General features: G+C 43.9%; 1 protein-coding gene across 1 annotated transcript in view; it reads right to left on the minus strand.

Annotated features, from left to right (window-relative positions):
- Window positions 1-3,728: 3,728 nt before the first annotated feature.
- LOC145786458 (uncharacterized) overlaps window positions 3,729-25,954 on the minus strand; it is a 28,795-nt gene continuing 6,569 nt past the window's right edge. The window contains exons 7-26 of the mRNA XM_082598115.1: window positions 21,254-21,421; window positions 20,815-20,961; window positions 19,414-19,572; window positions 18,813-18,951; window positions 14,179-14,243; window positions 13,823-13,959; window positions 13,528-13,641; window positions 13,099-13,264; window positions 11,985-12,943; window positions 11,773-11,806; window positions 11,335-11,691; window positions 11,171-11,220; window positions 10,734-10,805; window positions 9,632-9,718; window positions 8,958-9,038; window positions 6,210-6,319; window positions 6,069-6,142; window positions 4,640-5,106; window positions 4,417-4,560; window positions 3,729-4,341 (exon numbers count right to left, since the gene is read on the minus strand). Of these exons, the coding sequence (XP_082454241.1) occupies window positions 4,108-4,341; window positions 4,417-4,560; window positions 4,640-5,106; window positions 6,069-6,142; window positions 6,210-6,319; window positions 8,958-9,038; window positions 9,632-9,718; window positions 10,734-10,805; window positions 11,171-11,220; window positions 11,335-11,691; window positions 11,773-11,806; window positions 11,985-12,943; window positions 13,099-13,264; window positions 13,528-13,641; window positions 13,823-13,959; window positions 14,179-14,243; window positions 18,813-18,951; window positions 19,414-19,572; window positions 20,815-20,961; window positions 21,254-21,421 (3,764 nt within the window). The 3' untranslated portion in view covers window positions 3,729-4,107. The remainder of the gene's footprint in view (window positions 4,342-4,416; window positions 4,561-4,639; window positions 5,107-6,068; window positions 6,143-6,209; window positions 6,320-8,957; window positions 9,039-9,631; window positions 9,719-10,733; window positions 10,806-11,170; window positions 11,221-11,334; window positions 11,692-11,772; window positions 11,807-11,984; window positions 12,944-13,098; window positions 13,265-13,527; window positions 13,642-13,822; window positions 13,960-14,178; window positions 14,244-18,812; window positions 18,952-19,413; window positions 19,573-20,814; window positions 20,962-21,253; window positions 21,422-25,954) is intronic.

A 25,954-nucleotide genomic window follows, 5' to 3' on the forward strand; every position in this document is an offset into this window, starting at 1 on the left:
AGGTAAGGCATAACTGATAGAATACATCCATATTCTTCTTCGTGTACCATAGTTGTTCCAGGCTAAGGCGTTCAATCGCGTTTATGTACAGTTCCTTCCAATTATCCCGGTATATTTGACGGTATTAAAAATTGTTGCGGTTATAACGTGAAGATGATCCTTGAGTTTATTGAGGAAAGTGAGACGCTGTTTTCCACGAGCTCGTTTTCCTTTGATCTTTCCACAAAAGCAGTGTGTTCTAACTTTTCCTTCCTCGTGACATGGCAGAAAAAGCTTATTTGTCACTTGATGATGTTGTTCTACAGGTGTACGGTCGTTTGGTCGACAGACATTTGGTCGACAGGACGTTTGGTCGACAAGACATTTGGTCGACAGGACGTTAGGTCGACAGAACGATTCATTTTAGGGTTAGGGTTAGGGTTAGAGTTAGGGTTAGGTTAGTGTTAAGGTTAGTTAACTAACCCTAACCCTAAAATGAATCGTTCTGTCGACCTAACGTCCTGTCGACCAAACGTCCTGTCGACCAAATGTCTGTCGACCAAACGTCCTGTCGACCAAATGACCGGGTACCGTTCTACATAGGCTCTGATTTGATTGGTTTGAGTAGCCTACGTCTTCATTTGTTTTGTGGCTGATATGTGATGTTCGTTGCATTTCTCTAAACAACATTTCAGCAGCGTTTAAATATTTCTGTGTTTCTTTGCTTAGCGTCCAGGTTTCACAACCATACAGCAAAATAGGAAAGATTATAAAGGTACCACTTCGACACGCGCTTTCTTGTTGGGAATTTTTGTTTTGAAAATTGTATGTTGTGTTGAAGGGTTGTTTCGCTTGAGCAATTCTTGTTTTAATCTCTAAAATGCGTTCAGTTCAGTTCAGTTGTTTTTACTTCTGACCATCACAGAATAACTTTATCAATAAAATCGGGATAACCTGAAGTCCTCGGCAGACTTCAAAAGCGGTTTTGTATTTCCTTGACGAAGCTGCGGCTTTGTTGCATAAATAAGAAAACCTCACCAGAAACTTGCTGCTAACAATCCATTCCACCCACTTGACTCACCAGGTCCTGTTCAACGGAAGACTTGGAAAACAAGATAAATTTGATATAATACGTCAGCGCAAAATGTTTCTCGGCTGTCGAGTGCAGCAAGAATCGACAGCGATAGATGCACGTTTCGCCCATGGGACTTAGAGACTTGTTTGCATTCCATTGCGTTGTGTTTTCTAGTGTGCACGCACCTATTGTTAGGATTCTTTGATTGGCGCACGCGCCTTTTGCATTCCAGATGTGAGCTGGAGCTTTGACGTCATACTTGTTCAGTGTCTACTTCATTCTTACTTTGACTCAGTTGCAAGATGATCATGATCACGCCATTTTTGGTTTAGTTGCTGGTCGGTCGTGTTTTCTTAGCAGAGATGTACGTATACGCCGCACATTCTACGCCGCATACTTGCGGCGTAGACTTTTTGTTTGCGCTAACGCTTGCGGCCACATTTTTTGGATAGTTTGCGCTTGAGGCTACGCCGTAAAGTTTTCGCGGTTTTTTAGCGCATAGCGTCAACGCATACTTTTTAATGTATTTTTTTCGCTACAACACGAAGACATATTGGAACCAAAACACAGCAAAATGTCAGATGAACACTTTCAGATGCTTCTGTTTTTTTGTGGAAATTCAAAATAAAACTTGTTTGTTTCGAGTGGTTTATACCGTGTGAATGTTTGGCACCTAGCAAACAAAATGAGTTTACGCTAGTGTATGCCCTGACGCTGACAACTTTTTTTACAAGTTGCGTTGACGCATACGGCGTATGTTTTTTCGAACGTTTGCGTTTACGCTGACGGCGTCAATATTTTTTGTATGCGCGCACATCACTGTTTCTGTTATCTGCACCGTTAGCTCAGTGATTACGCGCCAGCAGTAGCGTAGCCAGGAATTTTTAATGGGGGGGGTTTGACGACCCAGCGGCGGGGGGTCTGGGGGGCCTCCCCCAGAAAATTTTGAAAAATTACTTTGAATTTGGTGCATTCTGAGAGCATTTTCAACAAAAATGTGGGTATGAATATTCCTGTAAAATGGTGCTGTCCGGTGGCATAGCAAAAGGATAAGATCATGTTTTCTTCGGAATTTTTCGGAAATAAAGCTAAGTCTCTATGTTTTCTTGTTGCTAATTCCTGGCTGAGATGTTTGAATGTTTGGTATTGGCAAAGCTCGCTCATTTAATGCAGTTTTGTTTAAAATTAGGCAAGTTTTTTTTAGACTGAAAGCATCATTCTCAATATCGTGACGTCACACGCGTGCCAAAGGGGGGTTGTAACCCCCCCCTTGGCTACGCCACCGCGCGCCAGGCTCAAGATCACGCGGCGATGGTTCGACTCTCGGGGTGTGCGCTTGAACATGAACAACGCATTTCAGGACTGCTCTCCATTCAGCGGCACCTAGTGAATGGAATAATTCCCCGACAACACTTGAACTATCGAAAACTTTACTCTGTCAATCTCGGTAACCGGCCCTGCGTCAAGAGCCTCTACAAGTATACGAAACTACCAGGAATAACCTACCAAGGCTTGGTCTGTCCGAGGATAAGTTAGCTGTCTGGTGTCATTTTTGTAGGCATTATTTTACTAGATCTTCCACTTTATGACAATATTTTTTGTATATTTCTGAAAGGGGGTTGTATCAAACTACCTTTCCTTCCTCGACACCAGAGGTGTACAAAGTCAGATTTTCTAGACTGCTGCTTCAAATACTTTGGGAATATTGACTCCGAGCATAAACCGGGTTATTTATACCAAGTCTATAACTGATAGTCTACCTTCCCGACCCCCTTCATGGAAATGAGGATTGCGGCTTGAAAGAGAAAATTATAAAAGTTTGCCACGCAACTGAGTCAAGTAGGCTACAGCGTAAATATTTGCACGTTAAAAGCTATCGGTAGTTAACAGTATCAACTTGCAAAAAATCAGACGCCTGTTCCAATTTTTTTTGCTAAGAATTTATGACTACAACTCCGGCCCAGACTCCTGTGCCCTGCACTTCTGGTACACATCCACATAAATTATGTATTGGCGCGTTTGTGATTCGCTGCGCTCAGCATGATCACTGACTTAATCATCATCATAATCCATCGTCGGTTTGTTCCCCACTAGTGGGGGTGGCCGATTGTTTCCGCGCAGCAATTGTTTTAATCCCTTTTCTCCATTTCACTCTGTCCCTTGCATCTTCCTCCTTCAGTCCGACTTTTTTAAATTCATCCCTCACTTGTTGTTTCCACGTTCTTCTTGGACGACCGCGTTTCCTCTTCCCATCCACCTTTAGATCTAGTGCCTTTCTAAGAAAACTTCCTTCCTCCCTCCTTATCACATGTCCATACCATCTTACTCCATTTGCCCTTGCCATTTGGTCTATGGTCTCTCTCATCTCAAGCATATCCAACAATTCTTCAGTCCTTTTTTCCTTTCTCGTTTTCACCCCACACATTGCTCTCACCATTGACCTTTCCGTTCTTCTCAGGATTGCCAGTTCACTCTCTCTCAATACCCATGTCTCGCTACCATATAGCATTGCAGGCCGCACACAGCTCCGATATACTTTTCCTTTCATCCTTAGTGAAAATTTTCTACGCGTTCCCACTTTAATACAAGTGGGAACGCGTAGTCCTTTCAGAGCTGATTCATCTGGTGATCCCCAGCACCTGGCCACACTGCAACCCATCGAAGACACAACAACCGATGTGGAGATTGCTTTTGATATTTATGGTGAAGCGCCAAAGCAACATGTAGTGGAGCTTACAAGATGAACAAACAAATAAAATTCAAATAAAATAAAACGGGAACATAATTCACTTTATAGAATGACGTCATTTGCGAACATCTCCGCGAAGTTTCACGACGGAAATAAATAAAATCTCTGAAGCACCAACGTGAAGCAGCAGATTAAGTGCTCGGTTTGAGTGGGGGTTGAAGTGGGGGCTGATGGTGATGCTTATGACAACTTTAAGGCAACGAGCAAGTCCAAAAGCAGAAATGACATCATATTATCCAGGGGATTACCCTGCGTAAAAGTCTCGACATAATAACCTTGTTGGGGCGAGACAAGAAATAAAGTTTCAATCCTTTTTAAGCAGCAGCGTCTCAAGCAGCTGCGTTTTCCGTCGCTTGGGTTTGCACAAATCCGATGACGTCACGGTGACCTGGGCGCTCGTCGATGACGTCATCGACGATGCAAATTGGTTAGTGAGGTTATTGTTGTTCAAATTACTGTTCATGACGTCATTGTCTGATCCAGAAAAAAGATCATCAAGGTCGCTGGAGAGCGATAGGGAGTTTGGTTTGCTCAAAATCTGAAAAAAAAACATGAAAATTACGTCGTGAAGGTAACAATCTTGTCACACGGGTGCACGTGACGTCACACTTACGTCAGGAGTGATCCCATTCATGAACGATGAGGGCATGCTGACACCATCGCTTACACCTTTAAACTTTTCCATTCCGGACCAATCAGAGCCCGATGACGTAGTGGAGGGAAATCCCGACAACGTGGGAGGGATGTCAAAGCGAACCTGCAACGTTGTGACGTCATAAGTGATCGCACAAAACTATGAGATCATTGAAGGAAAACTGCGCGGCAATGCGGGTTACCTTGTGCGTGGGATTCCCGCCATTCAACAAGGTATTCAAGTTTAGCTGCTGTCCATCTGGTGGCGCCATACTGGTTACTGTGCTGCCATCCAGTGACGGGTTATACGTCGCTTGGGGGCGCTCGTGCAAGCCACCGATTGTTATCTTTAGAGGGCGCTGTTTGTACGCGTTGGCTGTGGGGTCCTCCCACTGGGGGGCGGTATCACCTTGCTTCGGTTTATTGTTCTTCCGGCTCTTCGCGCTTCGAGTTCGCTTTACTGGTTGCTTAGCAACAGGACTGGGGTTGTTGGCAGGAAGTGACGTCACATTGTACGTTCCACCGGGGGCGCCATTTCTTAGCATGGGACTTTGTGACGCCATAGGATTGTTGGAGCGAAAAGGGATGTCGTATGGTGGGAGTAGAGGGCGGTTCATGGCTGGGGTTGCTGGGGAATTCCCTGGGGCAAACATCTGGTTGTTTTGTTGACCTGGAAAGTAATGATCCGGTTATTGATTGAATGAACATCGGCGGTGTGACGACATAATTAACAAACAAAGCTCAGTCCGTTGAAGCACGACCTTCGCGTGCGAGAGGAGATTTGGGAAACAACTGGAGGGGAGTTTTTGATTCTCACATTTCAGAACCATTATGCTTCCTTCTATCACAAAGAAACAGTTCCCGTGAAATCAAAATTATAAACTTGTCGAATGTCTCAGCAACACGGCAGACAACACCGAGAAGTTGCAAGGAGCCAAATGTAGTTGGTTTGATGACGTAACTGTAACTCATTCAACATCAACCTCCAACAAAGGATAATGCTCTTTACTAGGGGTGACGAACCTTTTTGGGGTCGAGGCCTCGAGGGCCGCTTAATCAATTACAAATGAGTTATCGGGCCACACAACTTTTTAATCGTAACCTACTATGAAATCTTTTAGAAGCGACTCAAGATATTATTCATCAAAAGTAACAAACGGCAAATGAAAGTAATAAAACCCACACAGTTGAAATTATCTTACGCAGAATCGAAACATACAACAGTAAAAAAATAAAAACAAATCAACTTGAGCTAAAAGGATAGAGCAACAGTACTTGCAATGATTATGAAGACAGTTTAATTTTCGAAGCGTTTGCTTTCATATGAGTATGATTTCTTCTTTTTTTGGTTTTATCTTTTTTGCTCAAGTTGACTAAATGTTTCGACCATTATGCTCCGAAACAACAAATCAGTTAATGAAATTTTTTTTTCAAACAACAAACAAAAGCCCATGCGAATCATACAGCTGACCAATCATACAACCCTGAAAGTTAGTGTTTAGAGCAAGAAAATAGCAAAGGAAAGGTGTAATGTCTTTTGTCTTTAATGCATGAGCGATTGTCAAATTGTTTTGCGGGCCGCACAAAATTCTTTGACGGGCCGCAGGTTCGTCACCTCTGCTCTATACTAACCTTGTGCGAAATGTGCCGGGTAGATATTTTGCCCGCCAGGTATCGACATGGAGCGATCCGATCCAGGAGACGGCCTGAAAGACAAGATGACGTCATAAACTGTTCGGCGCGTGCAAGTGACTCTCGCTATCGCGCACCTACCTCCGCACTCCATCGAACCTTCGCTGTCCCATCAGTGACGCCATGCTCGCCTTCATGGTATGCTGGGGAATCCCCATGTCGTTGTTGTACCCCCCGTGCATGGGATGGACCTACACAGATAGAAGGATTGGGTGAATATCTGAACACAAACATCTTCCAATAATTCAAAGACTTCTGAATGAAGGTTATGGCGACATTTAAGGCCAACCTAAGTCGTCGTCGTCGTCTGAGCTTCTGGGGCCGAGGGTCTATCCTTTTACCACCCCAGATTCACGATGTTCCCGGACTACACTGGAAGGCTGCTAGAGAGCAGCCAGTCTTTAGTTTCGTCATCCATGACGCGCAGACCTTCCACTCCGTTAGGTGGCTTGAAGATGGTACAGTCATTGATGATGTGGTCTGCGGTCTGTTCCTCGGCACCACATTCACAGGAGGAGGAAGAAGCCATTCCCCATTGGTGCATGGTTGAGCGGAAAAGGCCGACGCCCGTACGGAGACGGTTGAGGCGCACCCACGCCTGTCTCTGTAGTGTCAGGCCGATTGGGCGTGTGTCGGCGTCGGGGATGAATGAATGGAGTCTGGTGGTGCTTGACCTCCATTCAGAATTCCATTTATGGTCCGCCCAAGTAGCCGCAGAGATGTCTTGTTCATCAGCTTCGTTGATCAGAAGCCGAGCGGCTGGCACGAATGGGTGTCTTGATTTCAGTCGGCGGGGGTGCCCGCTTGGGAAGGCAGAGATCTTGTGGTGGAGAAGATGATTAGGCTCCAGTGCCCGTCGACCGAGGGACAGAGTGGCTTCTTCGCGACGAAGCTCAGCAGGTTGGATGCCAGCGAGAATGGGGAGATTGTCCAATGGTGTGGGACGCAGGCATCCGGTCACTGTGCGCAGGGCGCTGTTTATGGCAGTGTCGATGTTGTGGCAGTGAGCACTGCGGCACCAGACAGGTGCACAGTACTCTGCTGAAGAGTAGACAAGGGCTAAGGCTGCTATTCGCAAAGTATCAGCCCTCGCCCCCCAGCTAGAGCCTGCCAGGCGCTTCAGTAATGCAGCGCGGGATGTCAGTTTCTTGCGCAGTGACACCAAATGGTGGCGGTATGTGAGCGATCTGTCTAGTGTCACCCCAAGGTACCTTGGCTCGGGGCAGAAGGACAGAGGTTTTCCGTTGTTGTGGACATGTAGCTCACGATCAGCTTCCCGATTGTGTAGGTGGAAAGCTGCCGCCACAGTTTTGGTTTCGCTGAGTTTCAGTCGCCAGTTCTGGAGATAAGCTGAGATGGTTTGCATGTCCTGGCTCAGGGTGTCTTCTAGATTTTCCCACGACTTTGTGGAGTGGAGAATTGCCAGATCGTCCGCATAAGCGTATTTTGCGGAGACCGTGGTTGGCAGGTCGTGGGTGTAGATGTTGAAAAGAAGTGGAGCCAGGACCGATCCCTGTGGGACGCCGTTTTTCAGGCGTCTCAGTCTGCTTCGCCGTGGGTTGCCGGTGGTGAGGGTGAAGCTTCGATTCCTGACAAGTTCCATAATCATATGGACCATATGTCGGTCAGGAAGCAGGCGAAGCAGCTTGTAAGTAAGGCCGCGATGCCATACGGTATCGTAGGCAGCTGTGAGGTCTAGAAAGACAGCGCCGGCCTTCCTTTTTGCCTCAAAGCAGTCCTCGATGTCTTGGGTCAACAGTGTGACCTGATCTACAGTGGATTTTCCGCGCCGAAACCCAGCTTGCTCTTTTGGAAGGAGCGACCTAAGTGAGTTTCATGAATTGTTCCCCGAATCTTCAGGAGAGCTACTTGAAGGATCACGTTAGGAATGCGCCAAAGAAATTCAACCACCACACAACTGTGCCCCGGCTATCAACTTGACCGAGTGATGTTGATTCAAACGCATTATGAAAGGAATCCTTGGCATAGCGCTGCCAGTGTGGCTACTGAATCAACGTCAGAGTCATCCAACCAACAATTCTTCATGAGAATGAAGCAAGTTCTGATGGAGGAGTCGTAGTTAAGACACATCCTCCACCAACATTCAAGGAGGTTGAATAGAGACCACAAGGAGCGATCGACAGACCGATGAAAGTTGAAAATATTCTTAAACGGCCCGGAATTTCGCTTGACCATGAACTAAAAATAGTTCATTTGAGGGTTGCCTGAAGAATATTGGCTCTCTTCCAGTGATGTACTTGCGAGGTGGATCGGTGATGGTCTGGGAAACAGTGTCACTTGTTGTGGGTAATAGAATCATCAACAAATGGAAGATAACATTCATCCAATGATCAACCAGTATGTCCAGATGCAACGATCCAATACAACAGTGCCCGGGAACACACCACTTGGGGTGAAGGGATGGTTCAAAACCATGAAAAAGTTTCCCAGATTAAGCTGTGCAGAAGCTGGAAGTACTAAACCTATAGTGGTGTTAACGAGTGATACAATTGTTTTGTCCCGGGCGACATCCTGCACTCAATATCGAACCCAACTCGAACAGTGATAACTTGCAAGTGTAATAATGGCAACACTGCTGCTGTGAAACACACTAGCGCAATCACCTGACTTAAAAGAGTCGGCCTTCAAAGCGCTGATGCCCAGAAAATCTGAAGAAACTTCAAATCGGCCACACTTGCGCAAGCTACCGAGTGATCATTGACCAACCATTGTTCATCGCATGTTACGCGACAAGTTATAATTATCACATCACTGCACGAACTCATATCCGTTTCATATCTGCCATTATCACGTCACAACACGTCATACCTGCTGCTGCTGGGACTGTGACTGAAGTTGTCCTAACGAGCCCCGGAGGTTGTCGTTGCCATTGGCGACCATGCCAGGTTGCTGAAAATATTTTCAACTTTTAGAAAATGTAAAAATGTGTTTAGGAAAATCAGAATTATGGAATCAGAGAATTTCCTTCGATCATTTTGATTTTAGACGCAACCAGCGATATGTTCTCAACCGATGCACACATCGCAGAAATAAATCAGCAAACGATTCGGAGCGATGACATCATCACTGGTTCCAAGCACTCTGCTATGAATCACACCGTGTCGTCACTGCCTCGTACGTCATCGCATCCGCACACGTCACACGACGCAACAGCTGAGTGACGATAGCAACCGGTACGTCATGGGATCTTGTAGCCAAAGCATCGAAGCCGGTGGAAGCCTCGCGTCTCCTTCAACTTCGAAACCAGAAGTGCGCGCCCTGGCGGGAGTCGAACCGGCAACGATGAGATTGGCAGTATTGGTTGCTGGTGTGCCAGTGAGAGAAGTGACAACCACAAGGGAAGATGTTTCCCTAGGAACCAACTATCAAGGTTGCTATTACCGAGAAGTATGTCACCCAGTGGCACTGAGACAGTACACCCTATATCTCCGGGAACGTCGCTTTCAGGTTGTCAAGCTGGCATTGTGACGACACAAACTTACCGGTGGTCGGTTGTTGTAAGGGCCGGTTCGGTTCGGCTGCATGGAAGGGAAATTGTTAGGGGTGACACTTCTGCTCATCATAGAGTTCTGCAATGAAGGAGGCAACATCAACCAAATGTTTGAATGAGGTTGATTCATGGTATCAAATCCCGTGAGATGCTCTGCCAAGTGGCGTCATAGAAACCCCGCATAAGAAACTATCTTACTCTCCCAGCGATGACGTATGCGGAACTCCGCGTCATCAAACCTTCTTGTAGTAGCGGCACACAATGACTTGATGACATAGGGCGCATGTTGTTGATGTGGCGGTTAAATTCTGACAACTGCACATTGGCGCGTTCGAGTGAGCGCTTGTGTCGTCATAATGGGATGGCGCACGACCCTGGCCACTTCAACCGCAGCTCCATGAACGGAAAGCTTCAAGAGACTCCAGGACAGCCCACAAGTTGAAGGCGCTTGCATGGTTGAGTCCAGTAGCCTCAACGCAGGCATACTCATCAGATTTTATAAAAGTTGCAGGAAAAAGTCAAAAAAGTTGTTTGGGAAAAGAGGAATGCTTCTCAGGTGATTGAAAAGTCAATCATTTATTTTTTCCTGAAAAGCTCGACAAGGAAGCATTGCAGTCCTTTCAAGGATGCGGCCATCTTTGAGGTTGGCTTGCAAGGTACGCCACGCCTCGATCAGCCGCGAGAACCAATGCTTTGAGCAGTTCCATGTTGGTTGGTTTAACCGTTTATGCGTAAGTTGCGGCTCTGAATGTCGCAAGCGCCTCATGGACAAAGCAATCCTGACCGGAGACGCGGATGCGACCGTGGTTGGTTCTTTTGCAAAACCACTAAGGTTGTACTTACACGACTTCGTGGGGCAATATTAACAAAAAAAACATTAAAGTTTGGACTTTAGAATAATCTATGCAATATCACTATGTGATAATCATCTTCGTCATTGAGCCGCATTATCGCGCTTTATACTAATGAACCAAACAATGTGAGGGAACCTTTGCACCATTCTGTCATTCTGTGAATCAACAAAACGAATCAGCATCGAGCTGCGGGGAGTGTCTTTAAATGATAAGTTACGTAATCAATCATATTAGACCAACCTGTTGGAGGGGGGCATTGGGGTGGGTTGCGCGGGGAATTCCCATGTTGGAAGGTGGGTAAGGCATGGAATTCTGGAATAAACACAATCAGAAATTAAAAAAATTCTTATTCGTAGTTGAACGTCGTGCCCAGAGATAAACAGTGAAAAGCTTTAGAACATGCTTGAAATGCTGCAACGACATTGTGCTTCAATGGGGGCAATGGGCTGGTGGTTCGTTAGGGCTTCCCATGGTAGGAGCATCCTCGAAAGTGTGTGGCGGGTACCTGGGGACGTCCCCACCCATCTTGCAAAAGAAGTAATTTGCCATTTCGTAAGTTCTGGATACCAACAACATATTGTCGCTATGCAACCGGGTAAGCCCCTTTGCTCTGGGGGGTGCATCGTGAATCCTTAAACTCAACGAGCAACGAAGCTGATAGACGCAAGGGTTCTTACCTGAGGGCGCCCCATCTGGGGTTGAGGGTGCATCGGCCTCACCATGTTTCCTGAAATACCAAACGATACAAATTACCAACAACCTATGACATCACACTGGAGTTATACAGTACAAAGGTTATGTGACAAAAAAATGCAATTTAAACAGGAAAACTGTCGCTCACCCATGCTGGCTGGTATCGGGATGACCATTCGGGGGTTAATACCGGGGGGAGGGGGATTGGCTCCCAAATCAATAAGAGGTTCATTTCCGGCATAGCTGTCAGGGCCAGAAAAATCACTTCGGTACTGGAGATTGTGGGGTGGTTGAGGGGGCCGGGGGTTCACCATCCCGGCTGTGCCAACAACTCGGTTAGGGCACATCTCTTGTTTGGCCGGAAATAGGTTGTAGCCATTGTTCATAGGAAAGCTCTGTCCCACCGGTGACGTCATGGGATGATGTGAAGTGTTGAACATCGATTGGTCGAGGTTGTTTCCAAGTGCCGACGTCATCATGTCGGAGGACGCTAACTGGCTAGTATCTAAAAAGACGTGTGTGACGTCAATACGAAGCATGTATGACGTAACGCCAAGCAACAAAACCAAAGTAAATGACGTCATACCTGACATATTGGATTGTAGAGGTGGAGGCCCGTTCTGCAAGAAACACAACCGTCAGTTAGGAACTACATGGTGAGATTGATGCCAGAACAGACCAATCAACATTATGGCAACTGTTCGTTCACAGGGGTGGTTGTCTAACTACTCAATCATTTCAATTAAATTTAAACCAAAGCGACTTGGTTGGCACATTTAAGGTGCAATCTTAACACACCTGGAGCACAGTAGACATGTTCCCCATCACGTTGTCGCTGCTTAGAGGAAACTGCGGCAAGTCGTTCGACGGGTTCAGTGGGGGGCCACTGGGGGCCAATAAATCGGACATGCTGTCGAATATCTCGTCCAATTCCCTCGACTCCTCAGCACTGACTGATGTTGATACGGAGCTGAATTGTCTGTTGATCAGTGTTAAGTTTGGCAAGGTTGTACCAGGACTCGTGAAATTAGACGCGGAAACACTGGAGTGGGTGCTCGTATGGCACATCACTGGAGGATTTATGAAGCTGTTCCTTGGAGCGGAGTTACCACCAGATAGTGCCCTGCTGCCTTGAAACATTGATCCAACACCAGATGTCGCTGCATTGGCTGGAGACAACTGGGAAGTCGAAAAACCTCCACGTTGTGGTTCTTGTTTAACTTGAGCGGCGGCCATTGATGACGTAGTAGATTCGTCAGTGCTCTTAGCATGGAGAAGTTGAGCAAGGATCTGATTCTTCTTTTCACAAGTTTTTGATTTGTCTTTAGATCTTGAGCGCTGCATCAGGAAAGGCTTCATCTTGTGTGGGCTTCCGTCGATGCCGTTGTCCTCCGATATAGTGGAAGAACTGCGCTTCAGGGGATTGCTTGGAGGTAGAGTTGCATTGGTGGACGCACTTCGAGGTCGCTTGGGAACGGAGGAGCGGTGCATGGTCGATGATCCAGGAGGAGTCATCACGGCGTTACTGCGGGAAGTGGTGGTGTTGTGGTCCATCACAAGTCCACTCTCCACCAAAGCAGTTGTTGTCACGGCAGCCTCCTTCCGCATGGTGGTGATGCCATTCACGATCATTGGGGTGACAGACGAGGGCGCTACAGAGGAGAGACCGCAATCTTTTCCAAAGTCGAGATGAGAGAGATCAATGCATGGTGGGCCGGGGAAAGTAGCGGGATTGGGGAGGCTTGCCATTTGAACAACTAAAACACAAAACAAACAAATTAATATCAAGCAGGTCTTTACAACAAGTCGTGACTACCTACTTTATCAGGCCATCAATGGCTGCTATTAAATTTCAAAAGCATGATTTGAAACACCGAGATTTATTTAATTATTAACATTCAACATTATCGACCTGTGGAAGTTGACATTGATGTGTTGACAGCACTAGGTGGCATTGTTGGTATAGTGAGCCCACCCACTGGAGGCCGCCACTCCGATGCTGGGGTGTTGTGGGCTCCCACCGCATGGACGAGATCACCATCCAGATGAGGAGGAGGAGACACGATTCCATTCATGTGCTGAAAGATAACAGGCATGAAGATCGAAGTGGTGCAGTCACATCGATGTCGTGTTCGCGACCCTACTCATGACGTCATTGGAAAACAAGTGAAAGCTGAACCGGAATGATGATGCATCGGGGCAAGTAATTATTGGTGCGCAAAGTCGAACAATTATTTGTGCATGGGCAAAAACGTAACTGCCAAGTTGAAGTTACTTGTATCAAGCTGTTGCCGTGACAACCATCACCAAACTGTTATCGAGCAACCACTAGATGTCCCACCTCGAAAGAGGACTTCGTTCCTCCCATACCGGCCAGGAATTCCCTGGTCACCTCAAGGCTGGACCGCGATTGTCTCTGCCACGGCGCGCACTGCCCACCCGCGTAGTTACCAGTCTGAAAATACAAAAGGATCGTCACTCATGATGACGTCATTGGGCCGCTGACGTCATTACACGGGTTGGAAACCTTCAGGAAGTGTTTGTTGGAACATCGTGAGAGGGCGAAAGGATTTTAAACAAAACTTTTCTGCAACCATCCGGGATGCTAGAGACGAGGAATTATGTCATCAACCAACCTGTCCCATGCTCATGGTCGATCCGAGGAGGGAAGTTGAAACCTCCAAGCCTTTCAACTGTGTTTGGGGCGTCGTTTCTATGGTAGTCGTCGTTGTCGTGGTTACCGGTTCCCGCCCAGACGCTATTTCCATAGAAACTAAACACATGATCATTCAAAGTTAACAAACCATTCTGGAGTGGTTGAAAAGTTTCCAAATGACAATAGTTTTGTTCCGAGTTCGATACGACGACAGGCATTGCAATGAAACAGCGAGTCGCCGACTTGCGCCAACGCCAAGCAATAGACGGCCCCATATAGGAGGCTGACATTGCGTGGCATGGGGCGAGTATGAAGACAAGAAACCGGATCTCATACCTGGCAAAATGTTGCAAGCAGGAGTTGGAAGCCCCGGAAGATTGACGCTGTTTAACTTTCCATTCCTGCATAAGAATGTCGTCATAAATGATGTCATCAACAATGACGTAAGCACACCAATAAGAGTGTTACGAATTATATATTTTTTAAAACAGTTTTGTCATTTTTCAATTCCTTTGGTAACATGATAGGGATTGCCCCTATCAGCAACAATTGTGGATCCTGGGGGCTCAAAAATTCCTACGCTACAGGGGGGTAATTGGAGCTCGCTTTTGCTATGATAGACCATCGCACGCCAACATGGTGGGGTCAGCTGACCAACAGCCCCAACAAAATAAACGAAGGTTCGAACATTAAAACATTTGCTCCGCTCAAACTCTGCCGCTCAGCACCTGAGAGGCCAACTAACAACATCACTGTTTGTGTCATCATAATAAAAACTCACCTTCAACGTTTCAAGAACACAACTAAAGCAACTTAGCACAACCACCAGGTACCACAAAATAACAGTTTTTCCACAGTACAAGCTGAAATTATCTGACAATTTCTACAATAATAAAAAAAAACATCAAGGCTCTTTCTATCTATCTCTGTTTATTCGCAAACAATCACAGAATTACTTTCAATACAACGAACCCTCAACCTCAAGTAACTCGACGCGCAATATGCAGATCAAGTGAAGAAAACTCACGAAATCGCTAATTCATTAAAATTGTCCAGGCTACCACCAACTTATTATTTCCACACAGTTGCATCGGGCCAACAACGCGCACATACGTCACTTCCTGCACGTAAACGTCACTAAGAAGCATTGCTGCTAGTGGCCTAGAACCTCATCACAGAAGGCGCGCGACTCATCGCGCTGCGTCATCAACTCTATGCTACAACCCATGGGACGGATGGGGCTGGGTCAAAGCCCCCGCAAAGTCCCAATATGGACCCAACGTTGGCGCTACATACAGACTGGCTGGCAGCATACCAACTAAAGGTCCACGCTTTATCACGCGCCAGCATTGTGACGTAGCGGCAGCCAAGAGCAGCGGTTTGGCTTCAGCGAATAAGGTGGTAGACAAACGTGGGACCGCGGCAGACAAACCCAGTGGGTGGCCACCTTAAAGAACAAGGCAACGACCTCCCTTTTACCAGAGCTGTGTTTCTTGTAGACAAAATTAAATCCAGTTTAATTAATGTTTAATTTCAAATAAGCAATAGGAAAATTTAGTCTGTTTTTCTTTTTTACCATTATTGTTTGTTAAATCTTCCGTTCCAATCTAAATAATTAGATGTACAGACTTCGACGATGAAATACTAGATGCTTTCCTCGCAACTTTGGGGTTATAAGTTTACGAGTTAAGTTCGGCCCAAGCATGAAATTGCCAAAAAACTTTCCACGAGATTAAAGTCTCCCTCGAATAAACCAGGTCTTTCCCTTCAAAGGACCAAGTCTGTCTAACATATCCAACTGACCACAGAGGGGATGGCAACACAAAAGGTTACCCCGGACCAATATCGTTGGGGTATTTGTAATACGCAGGTCCTTGCAGCAGATGGAGTGTTTTGACCGGTAGACACCTCAAAATAGGAGAATTTTCTCTATGATCTAGCTGACGTTGTTGTGACCCTTCTGGCACTCAGCCTGAGAGTTGGTTCTTGCTTTTAACTTTGTTTGGTGAAAACAAAAGGAAAAAGAGTAATGGAAGGGGTGGTAGTCGAACTCAAGTCACCAAATTACTACTTTCCAAACCTGAACCCTCAAGCCAAGCTGCCGACGTTAAAAGTTCACTTAACTTGATCAGCTGATTTAAATCTTGCCTTCTGATTGGTTAATAAACTTCATCTGAGTCATTGCTGAACGCAACTCCACAAACGTCAGATTGCGGTTTCGACAGAAGATCATCATCTGCTGCTACAGTCAAATTCTGAACAAGATGAATCGCATTGTCGAACAAAACTTGAACGAATTTTGTTAAAACTTTGGCACCTTTATTACAAGCGAAATCAATTGGGTCTGAAAGTGATTGTTTCATGTACACGCCCATGCGACACCGTTTTGCCATTTGAAATATTAAGTTATGCATCGCTTATTATTTAACAGCGTAAGAAAGTATGGAAATTAAGCCGTAAAAAACAACTTGACCATGTTGAAAAACACATTCTAATCAAAACAATATTCAATAAATTATTTTCAAACTAATCGCATACCGGCACCGGTACTCGCACCACAGTTTAAGTAGCACTGCTCTAGAAAGATTGCTCTGGTAAACACAATCATATTTTCATGATCTGTAAAGCAAACTTTGCTGAAAGTGCACTTTGTGCAATTACCTGCGTGATCAACACAAAATATATTCAATAAATTAATTTCAACGGCGCCGGCACCACAGCTTGAGTAACACTGCTCTTCTCACAAGATGGCGATCGCGCGTGGCTGCGTCACGGCTCAGTCGCAAGATGTCGGCGCGTCCAGGGCCAGTCCAAATGCAAAACCATGAGGTAACTCTCCGTGCAAGGGGTTGTCGAACCCTGTTCTACACCATCGGGAATCTCCCCGGCTGGGTAATGCGCGTCATCGCTTTTTGTCGCCTCCGCTATGGCAACTATGATGTTGCACTGTTAGTAGTGATACGTCGGGAGTATACAGCTGGGGAAGGTATACGGCGGTGGTTCCATTGACATTGGTTCAATCCCTGCTATGGAGGCTTATGTTCATTTGAAAAGCGCCATAGCAGTGAAACCTTAACCCAAGGCAGCAGTAAGTCGGTTGCCATGGGTTACACAACTTCCTCCCTCCCCCCGATGTAACACCCAGTTAAGGTGAACAACACCTGCAAACGCCTTGTTCACAACTGCCACCGTGAAACGAAGGGAATGTCATTATACAAGCAACACTCATCGGCAATTTGGGCCTTAAATCAATTTTACTGGCTTTATTTGTTTCGACGGCTCCTTGATAACCCCAAGTGGTGGAAGTTTACACAATTATGTGGACGTGAGGTAGCGCAAGTCTGGCACTTACTGACAATACACCAACCACATCTCAACGCACTGAAATACTTGGGTGTTCATCAGGACAATTATCGTTTCTAGCTCTAGTTGCAACGTTAATCTGATGAAAGTGAAAGTCGGTTGGTGTCCACTGCTTTAAATTTATGTTTAATGTTGGATGTTTTTCCATAATTTAGCATGGAAAGTAACCGCTCACTCATCTTGGACCAATCTTTAAAATAATGTTTGTTTCATATTTTTCTTGCCTTCAACCGCACTGCAGTACGTAACTTTGTAAATTTTATTTCGCATGTTATTCGCTCTGAGGATACGCATTGTCATGGTACGCGAAACGTCAGTGACGCAATAAATCAACATGTTTGTTGTTGCTTTTACTCTCACATTCATACTCAGATGAACGTTGCAACGAGTGCTAGAAACACATTTCCACACTCGTAACCAAACTGCAGTAAACACTAAACACAATATATGGATCCACAAAAACTGCATATCACTTTTACCTTCGCAAAGTCAAATTAATTCTTATAAAGCAAACAAAACAAATTGAGAAAATAGCAGAGTTAGGGCTGAATTGCAACCCGACGCTGTGGTGCAACGTTTACAAATCTGTACACTACAGTACGCTAGAGAGAAAATTACGAGCATTTCAAATAAAGTCAAACTTCAGAGCCATTGTGGCCAACGACGCGTGACCAATGACGCGTTGTTTGCGTTTGGTCTGAAGAAGAGCAACCTCTGTACATTTTGCAAAATTGCAACGGAAAATGTTTTTCCTTTGTTTTGTGAATCGAATGTTGCACAAAAATTATGGGAAAGATGCTTTTTCTTGGATTTCAGCAAAACTGAGATCCTGTGATAGCAAATGACCAGTTGATTCTATTTGGAACAGCGAATTGTAATTTGTTGAATTGTTTACTTTTATGCGCAAGACATGTTGTGCATCGATGCAAGTATGCCGAAGCTAACCCCACAATTACTCAGTTCATTCAAATGGTGAAACTCAGCAAGGAGAGCAGGTAAATTCCTATAGTCTGAAAACTTAAAAAAACACCAGCTGAAATGGAACCACGTGACATAGATTGATAGTGAACTCGAACCTGCCTAACTTACATCTTGCTGATATGCTGATGAATACAGTATATATATTACATATGTATATCTTTGTGTGTGTCATTTGTGTTGTTATTGTTGTGTAATAAAAAAAAAAATAATAACAATCTTTCACAAAACTTGAGGCTTCGTCTTGAGATGTTTTTGCCAAGCAGTTCAATGAACAGCGTGGGTTGTTGTGAGATTGAGAAACTTATATGGTCAACGAAATTGTGGCTACTCTGTTGCTACGTTCATGGCAAGCAAATCGCTCGCTGTAATTTACAAAATATGGTTTCAATAAACAATAACAACGAATATCACAATAACAACAGTCGTCGGCCCATAAACAGGTATTGTGATGTGAGAACCGATGAGAATAGGAATGATGACGCCATCGGCTTCTTAATCGCAAATCACAAAAAACCAACATGGCATGAACCAATAACCATATGAAGCATGGTTGGACCATTCAGAGGGTGCACAACAATGGACGAACACTATGATCTTTTACCCCCAACCAAATATGACGCACCCACCTGTAAACAGAGTGCACGGATATGACGTATTGCTTCCCCTCGCGCTTGGCCAAAGAACTCTTCGTTTGTGACGTAGCCAAGACTCTTCCGTCCATGATGAACTTGTAGAGGGGGCTGGTGGCTTGTCCTTGTCGGAGAACTACAAGACAGCAATGTTAATCCCCAGGGAGAAGCAACGAGGTGATGGTTGTGGAATATATTTGACGTGAATCAATTCCAAAGACGAAGAAAGTAAACGCGTCTTCCCTCGCCCGGTTCACCTCATCAATGACGAATGGATGACGTAACAATGCTTTTCCCACGCTACTTGAGGATCAAAGTTGAATCTTACGTCATCTATAAACGACCATCGAGATGTTCGGAAAAGCCCAACCAGGAGCTCACCACGGGGAACGCTGTCGTCACGTGACTGGTTCGTTGTTACGTCATAAGTACTTCCCCAATGCAACAAACAAAGGGTGGTGCAGCCGCCACCAGGTGGATTGGTCACACTGCCTCCTAGTGGCATATAGGTGGCCTCTCCAACGTTGGAAAAGTTTGCAAAATACAATTCCGTTTCGTTAAAAGGAATTTCTAAAGTTGCAACAGACAAGCGACTGACCCTTCGGTAGGATGATCTCTTTGATGGACATCCCATTGTGACGTCGCTCGTTGAAGCTTTCCATCCATCGATCGATGAGGTTCTTCATGGCGGAGGGAGGGGGGACCGGAGCGGGGGAGAGCACAGAGGCTGGGTCGGTGCTGATCGCTTCAAGGTCACCTGTGATCAAAAAATTGAAACTGTAAAAATGGAAGGGTACAAGAATAGTCAGTGCGAGAAAAAACGAGCACCATGAAAACTAAATTCCACAACAGACAGGAAGCCGCGAAAGACATTGTCAGTCATCGAATCAGCTGCTTCCCGTGTCCTTATTGTAACGGATGCCAAGCATCGGCAAACCTACGCTTGAAGTAAAAAGACGATGAGAAAAACAACAACCAATTGTCGAATTTTCGCAATGCAAAAGCATACTTGCGTTAGGAAGGCACAGTGGTGAAGGAAGCACGAGAGAGCGAGCTTGCTTCAGCACAAATCCTAACATGCAGCGCACAGAAAAACACAACGAAAACAAAACACACAGAAACTTCAGGCTCCGTCAACCTGCAGAAACATCACGATGACACAACGAAAGCATTGGAAAACCACAAAGGTTATCTAAGTCAGATGCCTTCGCTTTTCAAAAAGACCTGCAAATTGAATTGACACAGCACAGAACAATGGGCACTCCCAAGCATTTCAACCCCGCCAGGCTCCCTGTACATTGTACAATACGTGCTGAAGTTGAACAAAACACAAAACAAGCTCATTCCCTCTCACAACAAAATATATAATTATATATATAGACCCAGAACCATACCATCAACACTTGCAACAAGGGCGATCTAAACTTTACTGCACTCAAACACAAAAAACATCAAGCAAGTAGTGACAAGTTTCCTTAACTTTCCACTTTGAAAGTTTTCACTCAATTAAAAACAAAATTGTAAAGTCATTAAAGAAAAATACAGCAAGGTGAAAAATTACAGGAAACCAGCTCAGTGTGACCGCATGATATCAGAAAAGAAAAAACAATAAAAAGTGAGATAAAATTAAGTATTATAAATACATCGTACAATTTCTTTTTTGCATAAAAATTGTTGTAAGAGGAAACTTCAAACTGGCAACCTTGGTGAACAAATCTGAGTCAGTGACAGTTCCAATGAAATCTGTGCAAATGCTATTGCAGAATTCATGGTACGCCCTGGCCTGATGTTTGGAAGGAAATTTAGAAACAATATTAACCGGTAGAAATGATTGATATTTTATGACAAACTTCAGTATATCAAGACTTAATGACCATGGTAGTTGTTGAAAGTGCAAATATCCGAACAGATCATTGAACACTATTGGACCGAATATCTAAAATTGTCTCCGTGTCTTGGTTTCACACAAAATAATCGATCAACTTTTCTATCATGGTACCTGTCGTGCTGTGCCGGGTAAAAAATCGCTCAGGTTGTGGGATTTCCCCTCTTGTGTTGATGGTCTGGTTAGGAGGACCTCTGGTGGCAACCTCGTTGTTATTCACGTCACTAGGTGGCGATGCAACGCAGACGAGAAAATCAGATTCTGAAAACAAATCGCAAATTTCACCAAGAACGACCAGTAACATGATGCTGCGGGGGCACCAATGAGACAGCTATGTCCATGGGGCACACAGCAATCTACGTGAGTGATTACTTGGCAACACTGCAGCTGTTCATATTTTCTGGGCGGCGCAATTTAAAAAAACAACAAATATCCCTCATCTGGCCTCTGTTGGTAGAGCAAGATGTGAAGGTATGTTGAACAACTAACAAGGATAACTGGTGTTACATTGAGATAATGTTTAAATTTATTGAAACGACATCAAAACACACACCTTCCTTTTCTCTGAGGAGGGGCTCTCCCTTCAGGTGCTCTACCACACCGATACACTTCATTGTTGTGTAACAACCAGTCGATGTCGTGGGAATCCCGGATGTTCCATGGTCAGGTTTACAATGGAACCGGCACGCACACGTCACAATGCTGGGGCCGCTTGTGGCAACTGGGATGAAAAGTCATCAACTCAAAAATGTTTATTTTGCGACAAGTTGAACCAGAAGTAAACTGATGAATAAAATAATCATCTTTTTGAATCCGTTGCGGCAACAGTTGGTACAAGACGTGCTTCCTAAAGATGGTTGGAAGTAGGCACCTACTCTCTCGCTAGCATGCCATGAAGATGCAGCGATTGGTCTCGGACCAACCACGTTTCTTACCAAGTCATAACCCAAACAGTAAATCAACCATTCTTTACATTGATTCAACGTCTGCAAACGACAGGACGTCTGCACACGTTGAATCAATGTAAAAAACGGTTGATTTACTGTTTGAGAAGGTTCTACCAACCTTTTTCACCGTGAGACAAAACTTTGCAACATTTTTGAACTTTCATTAAAACAATTACAACATCGTTCCACATCAGTGCGATCACGTGAGCAGAGCGTTTGTGACATTACAAACTTTTCTACTGTAGCCTGCTGACCTAACGACTGAGATATAAATTACATGAATCACGACCTACTAGAACACGGCCAAATATGTTGCTATTTGAGGAAATTTCTAAGAGTCTGAATTGTTACAATCATAGCTATGATAAACCTGTCATCTTCCCATTACCAGAAGTAAGTAAAATAAGCAATATTTGCACCTAGACATATGTTTGGCTTGTTTAACCGGAGATTAGGTATGTACGTTGAGCACAATTTACACAATAATAATGTAATATGTAAGACTTTTCAACTGCACCTTGGAGGTAGTATCGTTTGGTGTAATTGCATGTTCCATTTAAAATATCAAGGACTTTTTAGGGATTCTGTGTTGTAAGCTGTTCAGTGTTCATTTGATGTGTCAATTTAAATTGTAATTTGTTTGTTTTTCGCCAAGTTTAGTTTTGCAAGTAAAATATGGCTATTGGCGAAAGATCCTGCTTTATAAAAAAAACCTAACGACTGTATGATGAGACTACCGCCTGGATGCAGTTGGAAAGTGTTACATATTTTACATTATTATTGCAAAAATTGTGCTTAACATACATATCTAATCTCTGGCAAAACAAGCCAAAAATATGTCTAGATGCAAATGTTGCTTGTTTTACATACGTCTGCAAGTGGGAAAAGACAGGTTTATCATGGCTATGATTGTAACAATTCAGACTCTTAGAAATTTTCCCAAATAGCAACATCTTTGGCCGTGTTTTAGTAGGCCATGCATGAATCTGTAAGTTTACGGAGCTACAGTTTGCGAATTCTTCAGTTACTAACTTAGCAGAGTCTGAATTGAAACAATGTAATGCAATGTGATGCAATGTGATGCAATGTGATGCAATGTGATGCAATGTGATGCAATGTGATGCAATGTGATGCAATGTGATGCATGATAGAAGGTTTGGGATAGTCATAGGCATAGCATAGACTTGAGTTGAGTTTGGTGAGCGAATTCATATCGCACGACTTGACCCTTACCATAAACATTGCACAATTTGGCATGCCAGGACAGCCTACAAGCATCTTAACTTCACAAATACCGATTGACACAGAGCCATTAAAAATCGTAGGTGTGATTGTGGTATCGTACTTTTATCTTTAAAACGGTTCGTGATTGTCTATCAGAGTTGCAAACGAACAAGGACAAATAATGAATTTTTAAACAATAACAAACAAATGATGGCCAAAATTTACGAGGCATTGCAGCTGAAAAGCAGAGCTCCCTTGTACGCAGAAAGTTGTCTAAGAGGCATCTGTTATTTAGGTTTAGGCCAAGGATGTCCAACCTTTTATTACAATGGGCCGTATTGTCACTTGAAATAAATCAATGGGCCGCAGGACATACTAAATTTCAAGAAAAATAGGTATATAAAGAAACAATTAAAAACGATTAATTTCATCTTTGAAAATAGGAACAAATAACACACACATAGAAAGAAACAAAAATTTATTTCTACAATACAAAGTCAATAAAATTTTTGACCTTGTTTTCCAGCTAAAAGGTTATCAACATTTGCATTAAAAGACGTTGTCTTGATTCTTAGGATGTTTGCTAAGTGTTTGTCGGTCAGTCTGTTTCTTTCTGCAGTTTTGATGTTTTTCATGGATAAAAATAACTGCTCGCAACAATATGTGCTGCCCCACATAAGCAATAATTTTCTGGACAAATTAACTAATTTAATGAATTCATTACATGAATGTAGGCTAATTCTTTATAAAATAAAGGAAGAGTGTGCTCTGTGGAAAGTTTTCAAACTTTTTCGACTTCGCAGTTCAATCAGTTCAAGTTGGAATTCGGGTGGCGCTTTATCACACTGAAATGAAACTGGGTCACTAAATAATTGTAATTCAATTTCAATCTTTTTAAAGTCAGAAAATCTGACTGTAAATTCTTCAAGCAAATCTTCACATATCTTAGCATACTTTTCATAGTTTACAGACCTGTCTTGAGCTCTTTTTGATAGACGACGAAAATGTACAATTTCACCAGCTTTCAATTGTGCTATGAAAAGTTTTAATTTCCTGGTAAAGCTTATTCGCTCAAACATTGAACTACACAACTGACATTTCTCTTGTAAATGCAAATTGATCTCAGCTAGCACTTCTGTGAGGTCAACTAAGAAAGAAAAATCATTCAACCATTCTTTATTTTCTATAAAGTTCACATTTTGTTTTTTTTTTCTCCATGAAGTTCAGCATATTACTTGGAGTGAAAATGACTTGCGGGCTGCACAAAAATCTCAGGTGGGCCGCAGTGCGGCCCGCAGGTTGGACATCCCTGGTTTAGGCTATGCAAAATAATGCGTCAAGATGACGTCACAATGCAAATTGACATTAAACTGCAAGCGCTATTACTAGGCTACAGAAAATAATTAAAATGTTGCTTCCAATGTCTCGTGAAACTCAGCGCGAGAACTCTCACTGCTTCCCCTATCGACAAATTTCAATGTCTACAGGAGCTGTTTGAACTGCATTTACGAAGTTACAAGAGTTCAATATTTGCATTTTAAAGTAAAAATGTAAAGTCATATTTTATGATCTACAACAGAAAATATGACTTTTTACGACTTTATAACTTCTTAAATTGACCCCGTAGCAACGTCGTTGCTTCACTGTCATCGGTTTGACAACTTTCTGCACCACCAAAAAAAATGTGACTTTAATGACTTTTACTGGCTCTGCCGCCCTAGTTATCACTCATCTCATCTTTCTCCATCCTTTCTATACCTCCGCATTCCTACAAGCAGCCTGGCAGCTTCAAATGGTTTCGCTCAGTTTGTGGCATAATCTTCAACATTTATTGTTGCTTTTTTTCAGGTGAAGTTAATTACTTTTTCTTTAGAACACTGCGCTAGAAACGTTCTGGTTTGTTTCCGTCTGAATAATGTTATTCAATCAACTCAATCTTCCAAAGTTCTACAATTCGTGTAATGTTATTTTTGCAAATTAAAACGAACGATGGAACCACCTCTTAAGTAGAAGATGGTCTGCAGCACGTGATGTTGATGCACCAACGAACCAGACGTGTTCGCCACCAAGTTACTTATTCAAGTTGCTTTGGAAGCAATCCTCACGTTAAAATTACATGTTTCACAACGGACGAGTACGTAACAATCTCATGGCTAGCAGGGTGGTTGGTCACACAACTGCTGCCAACCTCGAGCAGGATACAAACGCCGACAACCACCAACAGCAAAAATTACAACCTGAAAAAACGCCAAGCAACTCCATATGTTTTGAAGCTGAACATTTTTTTATTATCGAGGAAGCTTTTATCTCCTAGCTACAACTTTTTCTAAAATGCAAATGAGATACCTACGCTACAACTATAGAACAATGTTAGAGTGCACCGTCGCTACAATCAGACGTGATGGTTTCGGTCGCGCGGTTTAAAACTTGCATCAGGATACGTCACAGAGAGTGAGTCTACCTCAAACCATTCGTCGAGTCTATCTGGCCTCACCAATGCAATGAGCGTACTAACTGCCTCCACATGACGAACAATACTGGATAGCGGTTTCTTAGAATCAATGATCAATCGCCTGCGCGACTTCACAGAAACCACCTCGACATTCCTTAATAAGCAAGCTATAGTGTCTTCTCAAGCGTAACCTACAAGTTCAATGAAGCATGACTAATCTTGCATCATTTTTTCATCATGTTATCCCTACGGCAAAGATTCTGTTGTGAAGTTTTGTTTTCTTGTTAAGCGGCGAGGTTAGAACATAATAATTACAATCCGACTATAAATGAATCTGGCTGCGGCTACAGAACACGCGGTGAATGACTGGTTGGTTATTGTACGGTATCTCGCGTAACATTATTTATAATCAGCTTAATGTTCATATTAAGGTTGTGTGTGCAGTCCACCACCGCCAGGCAACGGTGCGGTCAATAATTGCTTGGTTACAGCCGGCCAGGGATATCTGGCACTGGCTATCACCGCTGTATAATGACCACATGAGCCAAAATCTGTGGTTTAGGTTGTAATTAAAACTAAAATCAACTCGCACAACTTTCTATTATTGCAACAAAGGACAGTATTCCGAAGT

This window comes from Aplidium turbinatum, chromosome 17 (genome assembly GCF_918807975.1).
Source record: "Aplidium turbinatum chromosome 17, kaAplTurb1.1, whole genome shotgun sequence".
Lineage (NCBI taxonomy): Eukaryota > Metazoa > Chordata > Ascidiacea > Aplousobranchia > Polyclinidae > Aplidium > Aplidium turbinatum.